This window comes from Suillus subaureus (genome assembly GCF_016647635.1).
Source record: "Suillus subaureus strain MN1 chromosome Unknown BJ212scaffold_22, whole genome shotgun sequence".
Taxonomy (NCBI): Eukaryota; Fungi; Basidiomycota; class Agaricomycetes; order Boletales; family Suillaceae; genus Suillus; species Suillus subaureus.
This window is the reverse complement of record NW_024538578.1, coordinates 304,766-322,181: the sequence shown is the minus strand read 5'-3', so window position 1 is coordinate 322,181 and position 17,416 is coordinate 304,766. Positions and strand designations below refer to the sequence as shown.

The 17,416-nt window shown below is 44.4% G+C and overlaps 4 protein-coding genes across 4 annotated transcripts; 1 reads left to right on the top strand and 3 right to left on the bottom strand.

Annotated features, from left to right (window-relative positions):
• Positions 1 to 6,184: 6,184 nt before the first annotated feature.
• On the top strand, positions 6,185 to 8,159 carry BJ212DRAFT_1482276 (uncharacterized protein; the record flags this gene model as incomplete). The annotated part of the gene is made up of 6 exons (XM_041340391.1): positions 6,185 to 6,322; positions 6,373 to 6,894; positions 6,941 to 7,039; positions 7,092 to 7,206; positions 7,255 to 7,504; positions 7,814 to 8,159. The coding sequence occupies 6 exons, from the start codon at positions 6,185 to 6,187 to the stop codon at positions 8,157 to 8,159; spliced, it is 1,470 nt and encodes a 489-aa protein (XP_041191563.1).
• Positions 8,160 to 10,315: 2,156 nt separating this feature from the next.
• On the bottom strand, positions 10,316 to 10,516 carry BJ212DRAFT_1202334 (uncharacterized protein; the record flags this gene model as incomplete). The annotated part of the gene is made up of 1 exon (XM_041329093.1): positions 10,316 to 10,516. A coding segment is annotated over one exon (201 nt), but the record flags the coding sequence as incomplete, so codon positions are not given.
• Positions 10,517 to 13,927: 3,411 nt separating this feature from the next.
• BJ212DRAFT_1482274 (uncharacterized protein) lies at positions 13,928 to 14,791 on the bottom strand (the record flags this gene model as incomplete). Its single annotated transcript, XM_041340390.1, has 1 exon — positions 13,928 to 14,791. The coding sequence occupies one exon, from the start codon at positions 14,789 to 14,791 to the stop codon at positions 13,928 to 13,930; it is 864 nt and encodes a 287-aa protein (XP_041191561.1).
• Positions 14,792 to 14,938: 147 nt separating this feature from the next.
• Positions 14,939 to 15,915, bottom strand: BJ212DRAFT_1482273 (uncharacterized protein; the record flags this gene model as incomplete). The annotated part of the gene is made up of 4 exons (XM_041340389.1): positions 14,939 to 15,185; positions 15,243 to 15,353; positions 15,404 to 15,532; positions 15,755 to 15,915. The coding sequence occupies 4 exons, from the start codon at positions 15,913 to 15,915 to the stop codon at positions 14,939 to 14,941; spliced, it is 648 nt and encodes a 215-aa protein (XP_041191560.1).
• Positions 15,916 to 17,416: the final 1,501 nt, after the last annotated feature.

Sequence of the window (17,416 nt, the reverse complement as noted above, 5' to 3'; positions counted from 1 at the left end):
TAATGTTACAGTTCTATTCTTTTTCCTTTCACCTCTTCACTTATTCACGATTAACTAATCATTCTCAGACATTCCATTACATTCTATCGTACGATTCTTATTTCTCTTCTCTGATTCGCTATTTACTTTTCATCTCCGATTCATTTATTAAAGCTCCGCTTTAATCTCTTTATATATACTCTATCTCTTATGCTTGTACTCTTTAACTTGACCTACGCAGATCAGGGCCTGCAATATACTGCTTAACTCGCACGACTCATACATAGGTGTACGCTTTAGATCATTTGTTTCCATCTAGTCGTTCTTACGAACGCCGAGCATAACACTATTTCAGCTGTTGGAGAGAGTTGCAGCAGAGTGGGGCAAGATTGTTGATAAGGAATACCTCAAATTGATAGATAGTATGCATAGAAGAGTGGTAGAACTAATTAGAGCAACAGGAGGAAACACCAAGTAGTAGAATTATAGAGATTGCATTGGTCAAAACAAAAGTCAAAAAAGTATCTCAATGAGTCACCAAATTAAATTGACCATATCTTCACCTGATGACATGATCTTCCCACACTATAGGAATCAAACATAATGCTTAGAAGCAGAGCTTTCCCACACCTCCCTATGGCTTAGTTATATTCTCACACCCTGGCTCATAATGAAGCAATTACATGAAAAGTCACAAACATTGAGACACTTTTTTGAGCCACTGTATAGCAGTTCATCGCGTTTTTGTAGTCCTGGCATTGAGTCTGTCAACTATGAGAGCCTGACACACCACGGGTCTTTGGTGTAGCCTTCCTTGATATTGTTTAACAGTGACATGTCTGGAGTGATAGAGAGGATCAGCGCAATCGGGCTTGTATTTTTACCTGTCTTTTGGGGCATGTTCCTCATCTGTTTGATGTATGATGGTTTGTTATCAGCTTTGGGTGGTAGGCGAGATAGGGCGTTGGCTATGACATTGTCTTCTCCTGGGATGTATTGTATCTTGAAGTCGTATTGAGCAAAGAATTCCTGCCAATGTGCTTGTCAGTGTGATAGTTCCCATTGGGTCATGAAATTTTCTAATGTCCTGTGATCAGTGTATACAGTAAATGGTGTACCTAGCAGTTCCACATGCCACTTTTTGAGTGCGCATACAATTGATAAAAGTTCCTTCTCATGGACTGGGTAGTTCAGTTGTGCGTTGTGAAGTTGCATAGAGTCGATGGCTACAGGGCATGCCGTCTCTGGTGTTGGGCCAAAACTTAGCATTCCTCCCGTCCTCCAATCACTTGCATCGCAGGTGACGAATATCCTGTTCTTGCCAATATTGTCATGGTTGATGGTTGTCAGACAGTCTCAACTTGTCATGAGATGTTTGATGGCATCAAATGCCTCTTGGTGTGTCATCATCCATCCGGGCCATTCTGCATCGGCTGCTTTTGTGGTCAGCAGTGTCAGTATTCTCATGTGGTCCACTAGCTTAGGTAAAAATTGTTCAAGGTATTGTACCAGTCCCAAATATGTGCATACATCCGTCAACAATTTGGGTGTAGGCCAGTCCAAGATGCATTTTACTTTTGACGTGTCAGCTTCAATGCCTGCTATGGAGATGTGGTGGCCTAAGAAGTTGATCTCATTGCAGAAAAGCAACATTTTCTTAGGTGAGCAGAATAGACAAGCTTTTCTTAGGGCGTTGAGTACCAGTTGAACGTTCTTGATGTGTTTGGTGACATTTTGTGACCAGATTATGATGTTGTCCAGATAAGCGTGACATATTTTGCCGATTAATGGTCATAATGCCATGAACATATGTCGTTGATGCATTGCAGGAGCGTTTCTTCCTCCCTGAGGCATCACAGTCCATTTGTGGAGTCCCTTTGGAGTGTCGATTGCCATGTATTTGATATTGTCAGGGTGTATTCTGGTTTGAAAGAACAAGTTAGTCATATCTATTTTACCAAATATTTTTCCTTTTGTGCAATCACACAGTATTTCATCTATATGAGGCAGGGGGTGATTATCTGGAACAGTGTTAGCATTCAGGGCATGATAATCGTTCACCCATCTTGGTAATGCTGTAGGATCCTTCTTCAGTATGAGAAAGGCTGGTGATACATATGGGCTTGAAGATGGGCATAGGTGTCCTGCTGTGACGTGCTTGTCAAGGAGCTGTTTCCACACTTCCCTATATTTTCTCGGCATATTGTAGTGTCGACATTGTATGATCTTTTCGGGATCTTTCAGTCAGATTCAGTGTAATATGTCTGTCAGCAGATGGTCAATATGTGGTATGTCGTTTGGGAATCAGTCTTCATATTTCTTTCACATTTCAGTGTCTAGTCAGTTCAGCTGGTCCTTGTTCTTCTTGACAAATGCGAGAGTTTCAATACATTGACGTAGCATTGCTATGACATTGATCATGATCAATGTCATGTGTTCTGCAGACTTATTGAGGCATTCCATTAATACACCCTTCAGCTCATGAATTACATTTTTGTGTAGTCATGATATGTCTCAAGTTGAAGGCAAGGGTACATGTGTATGTCATGTAACAACAGGTGGGTTCAGAAGGTCATAACCAGAAGGTTTGCTGATGCAAGTGCGAAGTTTGTGATCTATGAGGAGGCAATTGTGCGATAAGGAAGGTCCCCCCAAGAGGAGGGGTACAATGAGATTAGGCGCTACAATTGTGTGTATAGTATGAGAGCTCCAATCGTGATTCAGTGAAGAAGGAGACAAAAGAACATAATCGGAGAATGTCAAAAGAGAAATAGACAGTGCAAGAAAGGCTGAGTTTGCTTGGATCTCAGAATGCAGTTTGTGCCTTCGTAGACTCAATTTGTTCACAATGTCCTCATTATTCAGAACTAAATGCGAACCATGGTCAATCAATGTGTCTATGCGCTCAAAAGAAGGGGAGGAGGGTCCTGTCAACAGACAGGGCCACATGATATGGGTGGTTTCAAAAGGGGCTACACATGTGTCATCATCCGAGTCAGACAATTCCTCCAAGACAGACATCGGCATCACAGCCATCACAGGTGCAATGGCAGCCACAAGTGCAGACCTGTTCAACTTTTCATTCTTGGTTCAGGCTGCAATTGCATCCACTTTGGTAATTGTCTTGTAGGATGAGGCCTCCGGTGCGCCGTTCAGACACTCTCTTGATCTGTGTGACATGTAGAACTTCCTGCATTTGAAGCATCCCTTGTTATCTGCAAGTAACGTTCATTCCATCACAGTCAGAGGGTTGAGATGTTGTGTGGAGTTGCTTGTTGACGAGTTTTGGGTCGTCCTCGATGACGTATACATCTGAGTTTCTTAAAGGGGATAGAGCTGCAGCTCATCGGATCTCAGAGGCAGATGTGCCATCATGTGTGAGGGGTGTGTCAAAGGAGAGGTTTTTGAAAAGGGTAATAGAAGAGCCGTCTTTGGCATATTCAATCAATACTTCATCATTGTTGATGGGATAAGTGACAGGGTTATTGACCTTTCGAAGGAAAGTTGGTTCAGTGGGAATGTCATCCCAGACATCATCTTTGGTGTCATATTGGGGTAGTGGATCTTCGTCAGGATCTGGCCAAAGAGGTGGAAGTGGTTCTTCTTCTTTCTTTTTTTCTTTTTGTCATTCAAGAGTTCTTTTCCCATTTATGGGGAGTGGAGCATAGGCAGGCTTAAATTGCTCCAGGTCTTCTTCTTCTTTGATTGTGACTTTTCTGCGGGGTGCAGGAGTGAAGCCCCATTTCTTCTTGAATACCTCTTCTAGTTGAAGTGATCTGGGGGTAGAAGGAAGTCAAAGGGTATCTTTAGCCCAGTTGATATCAGGGTTCATGGCAGAAAGCCAAGGCTTCCCAAGGAGGATCATATCATTGTTGCTCATGTTCATGACATTAAATTTTCTGATCATGAGTTGGTCATCGATCTTGATTGCGAGATGGCAATAATGGGTGATGGGGTCCTTGGAGATCTTTCCATCAGCGGGTCGAATAGGGAAAGGGGTTTCAAAACAATGCATCTTGATTCTATGTTTTCTTACAAACATCCAATGGATGAATGTGGCAGCTGCGCCACAGTCGACAACAGCAGGTGGTTTGCAATGATTTATCGGGGTGTATGGAGGAAAAGACAGTCGCCAGGGACCCTTAATTCTTTAGTTTTTCCTACATTGTGTGCGATACATACATCGATACAAGGAGTGGCTAACATTGTGGTAGGCTCCTGGTTCAAAAATCCATTCTTCGGGCACTGAGATCTTCATCATCATCGAGGTCTTCGATCTTGCTGGTGTCTTCTTCTTTAGGCGCTGTATACCTTACTGTTTGCTTTCCTTTATAGTTATTCTTTCTGGCATCTCTGTTTTGGGGGTGGAATTCTTGATTGTTAGATCTGTGACCAACCTTTCCAGCAGGAAAAGCATTTTCCTTGCTTCATGTACTCTCTTTTATCATTCTCAGAGAGATGATCAACGTCCATGGCATCAGGATTGTTGTTCCTGGGGGTGAAGTGTGGGGTGGATCAGGCGATCATTGAATCATGTGTTCTTGTTGTTATTCTGGGGTCGATGGGCAAGGAGAAGCTGATAGGAGTTCTTGATGGATATCACCTTCTTGACTATTCCGTCAAGGGTGTCAGGGATCTCTCCAGAGTTGCAGAGTTTCAGTGATGAGTGGCTGTTTAAGGCCTTGGAGGAAGTAATCTTTCTGAGCATTGAAGCTATAGATCTCAGCTTAGTTGCAGAGCTGTCGGAAAGTGGCTATGTACTTGCTTAAGTCATTGCCTTGTTTAAGGGCATGGAGCTTATGAAGCGCAGTACTGGCTGAGTTGATTGGGTTAAAGGTTTCTTCAAACTGGGAGACAAATTTATCCCAGGTTCCATATCCATTCTTTTCTCCATGAGTGGATGTGGGGTCAAGCTGCTGGGCATGTTTAATGAAGTCTTCCATCCATGCTGTGGCTGTGCCTTCTTTCATGAAAGAAAGGGAAAAGGCAATCTTTCTAGTGTTGGTATCATAGATTTTGTTGTTTGTATCTAGATAAAGTGTGATGAGGCGGAGGAACCTAGAGGTTCCATCTTGGTTTCCATCAAAGTCAGGTGGGGTGCAGATCTTTCTTTCAATTGGTTTAGGCATGTCGTCGTCAGTGTCAGAGTCTGTGTCTGTCTGGTTCAGGGGTTAGGAATCTAGGTGGTGCTACTGGTTCAATGGGCGGAGCATCAGGGATTTCTTCATCTCTGTCTTCTACAGGTGCTGGTGCACTTGTTTCAAAATGAGAAACGATAGTGTGGTGTGTAATGGATGAAGGCCTGGGACAGCAATAGTAGGGAGAACAGGAGTGCAGGGAGTGTCAAAGATCCTCATGACAAAGAGGTTCATCTAGGAGAGTTGGGTGGATAGGGACTGTATGGGATCCTGGATCGTTCAGAGAAAGCCTTCTTGCTTTTCTTGGAAGGTGCCACTTTGGCAATCAATCAGTTTCATGGTTTCAAAAGGTAAAGCCCTACAGATGGAGGGGTTCAAAGGAAACTTGAATCTTTTGTTACAAACTCGGATAGAGCATCATTCCAATAAAGAGATCAAGATCAGGGTTGATCAAGGACTAAGCCTTATTGAGTCAATGCCTCCTTCAGGAGCAATCGTCTAGACTCCCACAGGATCTAGAGTTCAAATGGGACAGATGGCTAGCCTCCTTCCCAAGGAGCTAGAGTTCAAGTATCAGAGAGAACTGAGTAGATTCAAGTTAGAGAAAATACAAGCAGTAACTAAGGCTTTATATATGTAAGGGAATTGTGCACAGACCAAGCTGGGCGAAGGGTAACTACCACTAGGAAAGGAAGGTTCATGGGAAAACAAGTATGAGTCAGAGATAAGGGAGACCATGGGGAAATAGCACAGTGAAATGGAAGCATTAGAAGTACAGCCATATAGGAGTCAGCAGTGATGATAAGAAAAAGAGTGGGGCACTGTAACAGACTGTGGACTCATGTTGTGTGGGGAACTTACTGATTTGTTGACTGATAATTGAAAAAACTTCGAAGTTCAACACAAAACCAGTGACTGCCAGAAGTTGAACCAGGACCAAACAAAGACAAACAATCAATGATTTTATCAATCATCCATCAAATGTGTTGTTTCCTTTGAAACTTCATTGTTGTGATAACAGATTTCAACCCGATTTCAAGATCTTTAAATCTCTCAACTTAATCATCATGTCCACTCCAGTTGACAACTCTTTGACCAGTCTCAAGGCATCCACTGCCCAGATCATGGCCATCATCAGCAGTGCCCGGCAGATTCCCCCAGGTAACAGCCACTTTTCTCTGACAACACAGGTCAGTTCACTTGTGGTATGTAGCTTTCTTTTTTTCTTCTTTTTTTCTCTCTAACATCTAGGCAGGCTCAAGTGATCAAGGACTATCAGACTGGACCCCTGTTTGGCATTGTGCTTTCATGCTCCAAGGAGCTATTGTGTGTCCAGGGCATGACTCCCCAGGTCTGGCGCAACTGGCACAACATTGGGTACGACAATCCCCATCTCTTGCAGCATGTCTGGCACCCCAAGCTCCTCACCTGGGAGGCCTTAGGTGACCATACCTTTGATCTCCCAGTTGCTGCTCCTCCCTCCACAGGTCCAATTCCAGTGGACCTTCCCTCCCCACCCATCTGCACCAGCAATGTCACTGGTCCCTCCACCAGCACCAGCACTGAGTTCCAGGACAAGGGGAAAGGTAAGGCTGTCAATGCTGACCTGGAGCCTGAGGTGGAAGGGAGTCAGAAGAGGAAGTCTCCCATGATTTTGGGACCCCCCTCCCAACCACTGAAGTCTGTGAGGAAGACTTGCAAGTGTGCAAAGTCCTCTCGCTGGGTGACATCCAAGCCCCTAGTGGACTTGGAAGATGAGGAAGACATGAGTATTCAGGTATGTCGTCTGGTTAGTCTTTGACTTGGCTCACATTTTCTTGTAGCCATTTTTGGGTGGAGTGCTAGACATTGTCCTTCCCTGGCTCTTCAATTCGCCTAGATCACCCCAGGTTCCAACCAAAAAGCCCTTTGGCCCTGCTACAGTAAGTCACATTTATGTGTCTGGGACTCGGGTGTATGCTAACAATGTACCAGGTGATTGCTGGCAGTCACCCAGCAGTCATTGAGCCCTCCCAGCCAACTCCCGAAAGCCCAGTGGAGGCACCCCCAGTCATCAATGGAGGTGATATTCTCATTCCCAGACCAGTGAGTACTTTGATTTATTTGACAAGTGTCCATTCACTAACACAACCCACAGAACAACCCATGCCAGGTTTGCACCAAGCTAAAGTGGGACTGTGCAACTCAGTTGGACAAGAGGACCGGGAATCTGTGTATGTTGTGCGTCCGCTGCACAACAAAGAAGGTCAAGTGCATCCCAGTGACTATGGGTACCCTGCTGAAATGTGTTCATGGGTCCTCTACCACCCAGAACACAAGGTCCAGGACACCCTCCAAGGCTCCCTCCAAAGCTCCCCCCACCTCCCAATACAAGGCCCAGACTCACAGTCAGTCTCGTGGCAAGTCCAGAACTCTGGGTGTCGTGGCTGTGACAACCCCCAAGACCCAGATGTGTGGTTGCAGCAAGACCATCACTGCCGTCAAGGCACCCACACCTGCACCAGCTTTTAAGTCACCTGAGTTTTATTTCATTACTGTCTGACCTTAATTTTCCCTTGTAGCACTTGACCTGCCCATGCCGGATCTCCATGCCATGGCAATTGCAATTTGGGATGGCACAGCTCACATCGCCATTCTCGAGGCTCATGTGGCAGAGCAGGATGGTAAGATTGATACCCTGCAATGCCTCCATGAAGTCCCACATTCCCAATTCCCAAACCTCCACCCAATGCAACATCCTTGTTGCTTGATCAATCTGTCCCCCTGTCCATGTCACCATCTGCATCTGCACTCCCTCCTCTCATTGATCTCTCGATTGGAGAGATGATGCCCACACCCCCGAAATTTGAGGATGCCTCTGCCATTGAGGGCCTCCTGTTTGAGTACAACCAGGTTGTTCAACCAGAGGTTCCAGATACATCCAGTGAAATTGTGGACCCAGGTGATCCAGGCAACCTGGTCCCAGAATATGATTCTTCCAATGACATGGATGTTGAGGTGAAGGTTGAAGCATCTTCTGAGGAGGTTGACATGGCTACATAATTGCATAGTGATAGACATATATACAAGTTTTTCAATGAATGTTACCTCTGCCAGTCCATTTATTCAATCACTGAGTCTCAAGAACCGAGTACTGAAACCTGAAAGTTAGAAACAAACATTGAAACTCAAAACCTGACAGTTGTCACAATGTATGAGTTTCAAGTTTTGAGTCTCAAATCACCAAGTCCCGAGTCCCAAAACCCGAACATCAAACCCCTTATATTGAACCCCAAAACTCGAAACTCATCAAAATGTATGAGTTTTGAGGCTTGAGTGTTGATTTGTAAACTCAAAACTCAAAACTCATACATTTTGACGAGTTTCAGGTTTCGGGGTTCGATATAAGGGGTTCAATGTTTGGGTTTTGGGAGTCAGGACTTGGTGATTTGAGACTCAAAACTTGAAACTCATACATTGTGACAACTTTCGAGTTTTGGGTGTCAGGTTTCAGGACTTGGTGATTCAAGTCTTGAAATTTGACACTCGAAATTCAGATATTGGTATGACTTTCCAGTTTCGGGTGTTGGGTTTCGATGTTCAGGACTCGGGACTCAGTGATTCAAGTCTCGAAACTTGAAACTTGAAACTTGAAACTCAAAATTCAGATATTGGTATGACTTTTGAGTATTGAATCACCAAGTCCTGAAGTCCGAGTACTGACACAACTTCGGGTGTTGGCGTTCAGTATTTGGGACTCAGTGATTCAAGACTGGAAACTTGACAGTCATAAAAATGTTTGAGTTTTGAGTTTTGAGTTTTGAGTTTTGATGTTGGTGTTTTGAAGTTTTGGGTTTTGGGTTTTGATGTTCAGGGTTCAATGTTCAGGTTTTGGGACTCAGTACTTGCTGTGTTGACTTTGATTGACATTGACAGGATCTGAGTCTGAATGTCGTTGATGACTTGGATCAAAACTAGTGCAACAGCATTGCTCATATGTCCATATAGTATACCAATACCTCGGCCCATATGTCTAAATGATATGTATCTGGGCCCCCCTGTTTATATGACATCCCCCTCCATTGGCCCACCCATTTATATGACATCCCCCTCCATCAGCCCACCTGTCTATCTAATATACCCTATGTTGGCCCACTCGTATATATATAATACATATTTCCCCACCCCATTGGCCCACCCATCTATATAATAATATCTACCATACATCTCTCTTCAGCCCAGCTGTCTATAATATATGTCTATCCTATAATAATATTCCTTCCGGCCCATCCGCCATCGTCAAGGATATTTATAACATCGGCATAGATGGGCCCACCCATCCCCATTGGAAATAATATCCCTCCTGGCCCACCCGTCAACATCAAGGATATATACATAACATTGGCCCATAGTCCACTGGCCTGTCTTATATGGGATATTATGTAGGTCGGGTGACCCATATAATATGGAGTTTGTCACTGAAGGGGCTCTGTCAACTTGCACTTTTGAAAGAAAATACGAGGTGTTGTAGAAGTGTGGTGAATCACCAGCTGATTGTCAATGCTGGTGATGGAAGTTTCCATCAGTTGCAACATGTACATCACCTCCTTCATTCAGGTCCCGACCAAATGCTACCCCCCCAAAGCATGCAGGACATCATTGTATAAGGCCAGAGGCACAATGCTCGCGAGGAATGAGTGGTTCTGGTGCAGTGGCCTCGGAGGTTAAAGTGTTCCAAGACTCCCGGTGTTCAGCCTCTACATGATCCCAACATGCTGATAGAGCATCTTCAAGCCAATGTTTGACTTCTACTTGTAGAAGGTCAAACCATTGAATAGCTTGACCAAGGCTTCATCGGAAGGGCTCTTGGATAACGACGCCCTACAACATTAAGATGAGTAGTTGATATGCAGTTTAGACAGGATCCTTACCTTTGAGTTCGTGATGCAGAATCCTCATCGTACATAGTGGGTGTGTAGTGCAGAGGCAAGCACATTGACAGCATCACAAGAGTGTTCGAAAAGGGTTCAATAAAAGGTGAGTAACTCAACAGACACTGCCATGTGAGGCTGTGAGGGAGCCATTGGGAATAAGCCATGAAAAATGAGGACTTGAGCTTGGGTAGCACATCTACAGCTCAAGACCTCAATGGAAACAAAATCTGACAGCAATTTGGATTATTCAATTAAACATGCTATATACGTGAGTACTTACAGTCCAAAAAAAAGACAAACAATGGATGTGTGTTTTTGTGCACATGTATGTGAGCAGCACAAAGATAAGGCCAGCGTGTGTATCCTTTGAAGAGGTGCTCCTAGTGTCCATGCAGTGTAGTCAAGCTGTACTGTGACAAGAGTGGGAATAAGGGATTTCCAGCTGTCATACAAATGAGTGGACATAAGATTGGGTTGCATGTGATGGCTCAGTGTGGATTGTGAATACAGAGAACAGTTATTGGCAGATTCAGTGACCAGAAGTACATCATCATCATGAAACACATCTTCCCAAGCATCAGTGGACTCAGTGTCTGGCTTGAGGGCTACAGTTTCTGTGTGCCCATCTTGAACAGATGAGGTATTGTGAGACTGAGTTGAGCCTGCCATTAGACTGGCCATCTTGGCAAGTAACTGGCGCTGTTTGACCTTCTGACCCAGCACTTCAACTATCACCTGAGTTTTTCATTTGTCTCTGAGTTTCTGTGGACTGGAAAAGTGCATACCCAGTCCAGAGGATGTGAGTTGAGCTGCATGGGTCCCTGCACATGGAGTCACTGGCATGATGAGGTCTTGCAGGAGGAGAACTGAGAATAAACAACAAAGAGTCTGCAAGAGAACACAAAAAGCATAGAGGTATGGTAGATAGTACAGAGGGTCCAAGCTGTGCGATGCTTTGGATCATCCTGATGGAGGGCAACAAGGTGCCAGGCTATACTGTCCAAATTATGCATAACCATGTCTGGTAAGAAACTGCATGGTTATGCATGGTGGTCTCTAGTCCTTGATGGGTGAGCTGTTATGCATAATGGATCCCCACCATGCATAATGCTGCCAGTGATGATCCGCCACACCATTTCTCAATTCAGGTACCCATTTTGTGCAGTTCTTAGCCTAATTTAGCCCATCCCCCTTCTTGTACACCCTTGGTGGGACACACCTTATATCCTCTGGTTCCCTGCACCCCGAATTGGTAGTTCTTAGCCTAATTTAGCCCATCCCCCTTCTTGTACACTCTTGGCGGGACATGCCTTATATCCCCTGGTTCCCTGCACCCCGAATTGGCAGGAGATCGAGATTTTACATTTGCTGTACCTTTGATACCTTTGATGGTCTAGTCCTCGTTGATCTCTGCGCATCAGTGGAATTTCAATTCATCTCTAGGTATCAGTATTGCCTGAGTGTTAAGACTGGCTGCTCTTGTGCCTAGATATGCAAATATTCATGCTATGTCCTGTCTGCCTTGAAAATATTAATAAGACTGGTTGCTCTTGTGCCTGATCATGCAAAATTTCATGCTTATGTCTTATCTGCCTTGAAAATCTGCCTTTCATCTCACAAAATGCGAAGTCTCAACAAGAAATATGCTCATATTCTCAATATGTCAACAACACAAGACACGTAAACATCGATGGAACATACAGTGGCTCAAAAAAGTGTCCAAATGTTTATGCATTTTCAAGTAATTAGATAATAGCAAGCCAGCACCTGAGTACAATATAAAGGCATATAGACATGTCTAAAGGCTTGACATCATAGCTATAATCTGAGATATATATCGTGGGAACTAGACCACATATAGGCAAGATATGGTAATTCTAATCACATGACTCATTTGGACACTTTTTTGACTTTATATCCAAATCACAAAATCCAACCATTCACAGATATTATTCTTAATAGAAGTGGTACAATAATCAATATTTGGTCTTATTTTAATATTATTTATATATATGAACCCACATAACATCATGAACTTTAACATAATCATCATACAGCCTATCTCCTCTGCTTCAAAGGATAATATCCTTATTCTCTGCTCCTCTAGTGCTATTATCTAATTACTTGAAAATGCATAAACATTTGGACACTTTTTTGAGCCACTGTAAAATGTAGTGTAGTATCACATAGCCTTTCTCCTCCTAGAAATTGAGTTAGTGTTTGCGCTTGCAAATAATAAACACCCAAAATCACAAACCTCTTTTGAGAATGGCCACCTATGCTATCAGCCTGTGCCAAACGTGTCGTCTGCTGGCGCATGTTGTAGGGAATGAGATTCCTCCAGGCATATATTGCCCATATTACGACTCACGACGATTGGTACAGTGTACAACTCACCCTCCATGACTTTCCCACAAAATGTGCCAGAGGCACAACACATTCCCACACTACACAACACATTCCCGCGCACGCGCTTAGCACGCGCTTGGTCGCCTTATGTCGCACAGCATCTGGAAGCATCCATCCATCGTCCAACCAGTCCCCTGGTGCGTCCCTTTTCATTTATTCTCATATTTAGCATCATACCATATCTTATTTCATCATGGACCCTTTATTTACATCATTTACATACTTAGAGCGCTCCCTGTTCGCTTCCGAGCCCTGGGAGTGCGCCTAGGCACAGCTTACCTGTTGCCTAGGAAGTTTTCATACACCACCACAGAATATAGCAACCACCATCCAGTAGTCATCTAGCAGTTAGAATCCATCATGAGTTAGCATCTATCAGAGTCATTGCCCTAGTCCTCAGCTCAGTCTATTATCACCAGTCATCACTCAGCAGTCTTAGTTCATGCCTTCACGCTGTGACGATCATATTCCTGCTAGGCTTGCAATGGCCATCTTTTGATATAGGTGATGGAAAGCTACAAAACCATCGACCGCTTTTCCTGCACTCAACCTGCTCTGGATGCGTATTCCCGCGCTCTGCGGACCTGTGCATTCACTCCTGCACTGCGCACATAACTGCGGTCGATTTCCTGTGCCTTCAGACTACCTTACAGATGTCCCGCATCAGTCCATTGTCCATCCTACCTCATTGGTACATATTTTGCCTTGCCTTGTATGTTGTAACAAGTGTTGCAGCCTTATTACATGTCTTTACATATTCCTACTGCCTGTCTGTCCTGTCCCTTCCATTTCCAAGAGGGTTTAGCTAGTATAAAGTGCCTAGGGTGACTACTTCGTATTTACTTCCCTTCTACAGTATTTCCTTCCCTTAGGTTTTACTTAGGAGCAGTCACCATTAGTGCGCGCTTTTTAGCCCCTATTGGTTACCTTATACCTGGACACCTTACCTTGACTTTCTTTACCCATGCAATCAATACCCTTGCCCTCACTTGTTACCCGCACCATTCCTTAAGACTTCCCTACCCTAGCATCTTGCACTTCCGCATCGACCACTCATCGACCGCTCATCGACCGCACTTCCACATTCCCACGCTCTACATACCCGCACACTTGTTCCTGTGCTCTGCGCACTTTCGGGTCTTTATTATCATCAGCCATTCTCAGTAGCAATTCCCTTTAGGGTCAAACATTCTTGCTTGCAAGTGTAACAGCTAGGCAGAGCATCGACCTACAACAATATTTTTGGTTAGGCACATTAACAAGTGTCTAGCCATTGTTGTGTTTGCACAACGCCTTTCACCAGTCTTTTACACATTCGCGCACTGCATGCGCCTTATTCCCATGCTTCGCACTCTTACATGCTCAACATTCCTGCACATGCACTTTCAGCACACTTCACCAGAGTTGATCTGGCATCACCCAGTGGATCTTGCTTTCTTTGCTTCCCTTAAGGGTTGAACACATCGCTCGGCGCACTTCAACCAACATCTAGAGAGTCAGTAGCCTTCCTCTCACCCCAGAGATAGAGGCCATCTTTCTTTCTTTAGCTCTGCAGCCTAGCAGAGTTGTTGAACCTTCAATGTGCTTTGTCTTCCTAACAGCAGGAACAACTATGTCATCGGCTTGTACAGCAGAGCCCGATGCACTACCAACATCAGAATGGAGGAGCACCAGCTGTTCTGAAACCTGGGTGACCTCAACAGTGGAGGGTGTAAGAGCATAATCCAAGTCCCTGGCACAGCCAGAACCACTAGCAGAGGATACTACTGGTGGCACCAAAACCTGAGCTGTTCCAGCAGCTGGAACCACTGGAGGATCAGGTGGGTATGTAGAGGAACTGAAGTTATACTTTTCCATTGATACTGGAAAGGGAGCAAAAGACGGTAATGGGGTGACAATAGCAGATGTATTGCGGAAGCAAAGGCGAGGGGGCGTTATGAGGGCAGATGTGGATGTACTGTACATCTGTTTCCTCCATGAGGTAATGGGAGTTTCTGGAATTGGACTAGATGATGGCATTGGACTGGATGATAAGGTAAGATCAGGCAATGAGTCTCCCATAGTGGATGCTGGGGTGGTTGCGCCAGATGATAAGGAGTGGGCAGGTAAAATGAAATCGAAGTTAAATGCCAGGGTGCTGGGTACACTGGCATCATAGGGATCCAAAGACATGGTGGTGTCAGTGGTAAAGCCAGCGGGTATTTGATTGTCAAAGGTAAGGCCAGCGCTTGTGTCTCCCATAGTGGATGCCAGTGTATGTTCACTGGATGACAAGGAGTGGGCAGGTAGAGTGAAATTGTAATTAGATGCTGATGTGCTGGTGAAGCTGGCATCATATGGATTGAGGGACATGGAGATGTCAGTGCCGAAGTCACTGGACATTTCATTGTCAAAGGTAAGGCCAAGGAAGTTGCTGAAAGGCAGAAGTCCCTGCATCTGAGATGACTCGACACCTCACAGGGTGTCTGAGAGTGTCTGCATCTGAAACAAATTGACACCTCACAGGGTGTCCGAGAGTGTCTGCATCTGAGACAAGTCAACACCTTGCAGGGTGTCTGAGAGTGTGAGGGGGGCATGCAGGGCAGTTCCATGTGATGCTGGAGTCACAGTTGATGATGCACCCTCCAGTGACCCAGATCCTTCACCCAAGGGAGATGAAATCGTGGGTGGTAGACTGTTTGCAAGTGAAGTCATGGGTGATAGACTGTTTGTGAGTGGGGTGATGACATCCATGGCACGAGACTTTCTGACATGCTCAGCTATTGAATCCAATGAGTATGTGTGCATCAAACGGAAACGTTACTCATGAAACAGTGTTCCAACAAATTCCAAGTATGGATTGAGATGCTTCTCAATGAATTTTGGGGTGGCTTGTTTCCAATTGTGTCCATCTCCATTCACTCCTGTATGGTAACTAAGAAGTCTTGAGCATTCTGAAAATGAGCAAGCAAATATGAGACGCACCTCATCACATTTAGTTGGCCACCAAGATGAGGGTCAGGCCCAGCACCAATAACAGTCCATTCCCACCCTGACATGTCCTTGATGACTTGCAAGAACTGCACAATGGGAGCAGTACACTCCTGGAGAGCGCTGGTAATAATGTATAAGCAATGGGAAATTGGTGTACAGGCAAAAGCTGAAACTTATGTTGCATACTGTTTATTGGTAGGTGCAGATTTTTCAGATTTTTCATTTTGCACATTAAGTGTGACTTTTGCTTTGTGCTCTTCTTGGACCTTCTCCTCACACAAAGCTTGGACTTCTGGCAGTGCAGCTTTGTATGCTTCGCATGTAAGTTTTCAAATAGCTGACAATTTTTCCTGTTTAGTCACAAGCTTGCCAGACTTAATGGCATCTTGAACCTGCTCTTTTACTTCCTCCTTATAGGCAATGGTCGAAAAGATCTCGGCAGGGGTATGAACCCAAGTTCCTTTTGCTTTGTTGGTTAATGTTTTCTGGATGACTTTAGTCATTGAGTTCACAGCTGAATGGCCACTTCATTGGGACCTATAATTGAACCAGGTTTGTATTTGCTGTTTTGAGCATATCAGTATGTACATCATTGATGAGGGTATCATGAGGGCAGTGCTTACCTGTCTCCACTTCTGAAGTGCTGCCCCCAGAACTTTATTTTCCTTGTCTGTATGGGGATTGCTGGCAGGAGTATTTTTAAACACTACATCCTCTTCAGGCCATCTTTTGAACCATTCAAGGTATATTGGATCCCAGTATTGGGAAACCTTGGCCTGTAGCTGTGCTAACAGAAACCCACTATAGTACATCTCAAGGAACTCCTTTTGTTCAGGTGTGGTCCAGACTGTTCTTGCCATCCTATCTGAGCTAAATTAATGATCACTCGATGAGACAATTGTCACCACTTGCCTTGGTGAGGTACATGTTTTTTTGAATAGCAGCATGATTTTAGGTTTTGTGCGGTCCTCGCAAGCCAAGCCTGAAAATTTAATGCTGACCACATATCTTCAACCAATCAGCAAGTGTATTCGCTGGATTGGAGTTGAAATTGCCTGGTAACTACTGCCATCTGCTATTTTTTACTCACACTCTACCCACCTCATTTGGAATGCAGAGCCCAAGGAACAACAATATGGCTTACTGTTTTCCACCCCCATTAACATTCACTGTAAATGAGCTGGCTGCAGCATTGTCGTTGGTTAGGGATCAAAGCTGTAAATTTTATTTTCAACCATTCATCTGACAGCTCATTAGACCTTTTGCTGCAGGCCAGGGATATGATGATGGTGACCCCCCAGTGTTCACATTGTGTGAGCTGGGAGGAGCATTGACGTTAATTAGTGACCAAAATGGTATGTTCAATATTTCAATTAATCTGAATCTTGGCTCATCACACTCCTGATCAATAGCCATATTTGCTGCACATGATGGACATGATTCAGCAGAGCTGCCAAGTCCACAGACTGAATATGGAGCATGCATTTTCTGGGAACACCGCCGCAATTGCTATGCTTGTGGTATAGCAATCACTTCAAGCCACATTGCAACAGGCCTCTCCAAGTCGGACACTACCAGTACGTTTTGATAGTGCTACCCCAGAGTTTACTGATTAATATATTCACTATACCAGTCACTGGCACCACACATTCCACCGCTATCACATCTGCAACAGAAAGTGAAGCTGTGCAGGAGAGAGGGAGCAACTTTTGTGATGTAGTTGTGCAATGTTCCTGTAGGGACTGATACATAGATTTCCAGCACATGTTTTACATATATATATTGAGAGAATTGTGAATGTCAAGCTTGGGGAGATGGATTAACAGCTGTCCCAAAGTCGTGATCTTTTGTTTGCTCCTGAGGTTTTTACTTGTACAATATGCTTTCATTGAAATTCAGTTCTATTGGGTTGTGAGTCTATGGCATAGTAATATTGGGAGATTTCTGATACAGTAGCTCATTTTACCTGTCCACAAGATATAAATCAGACTGTTGAAACTATTG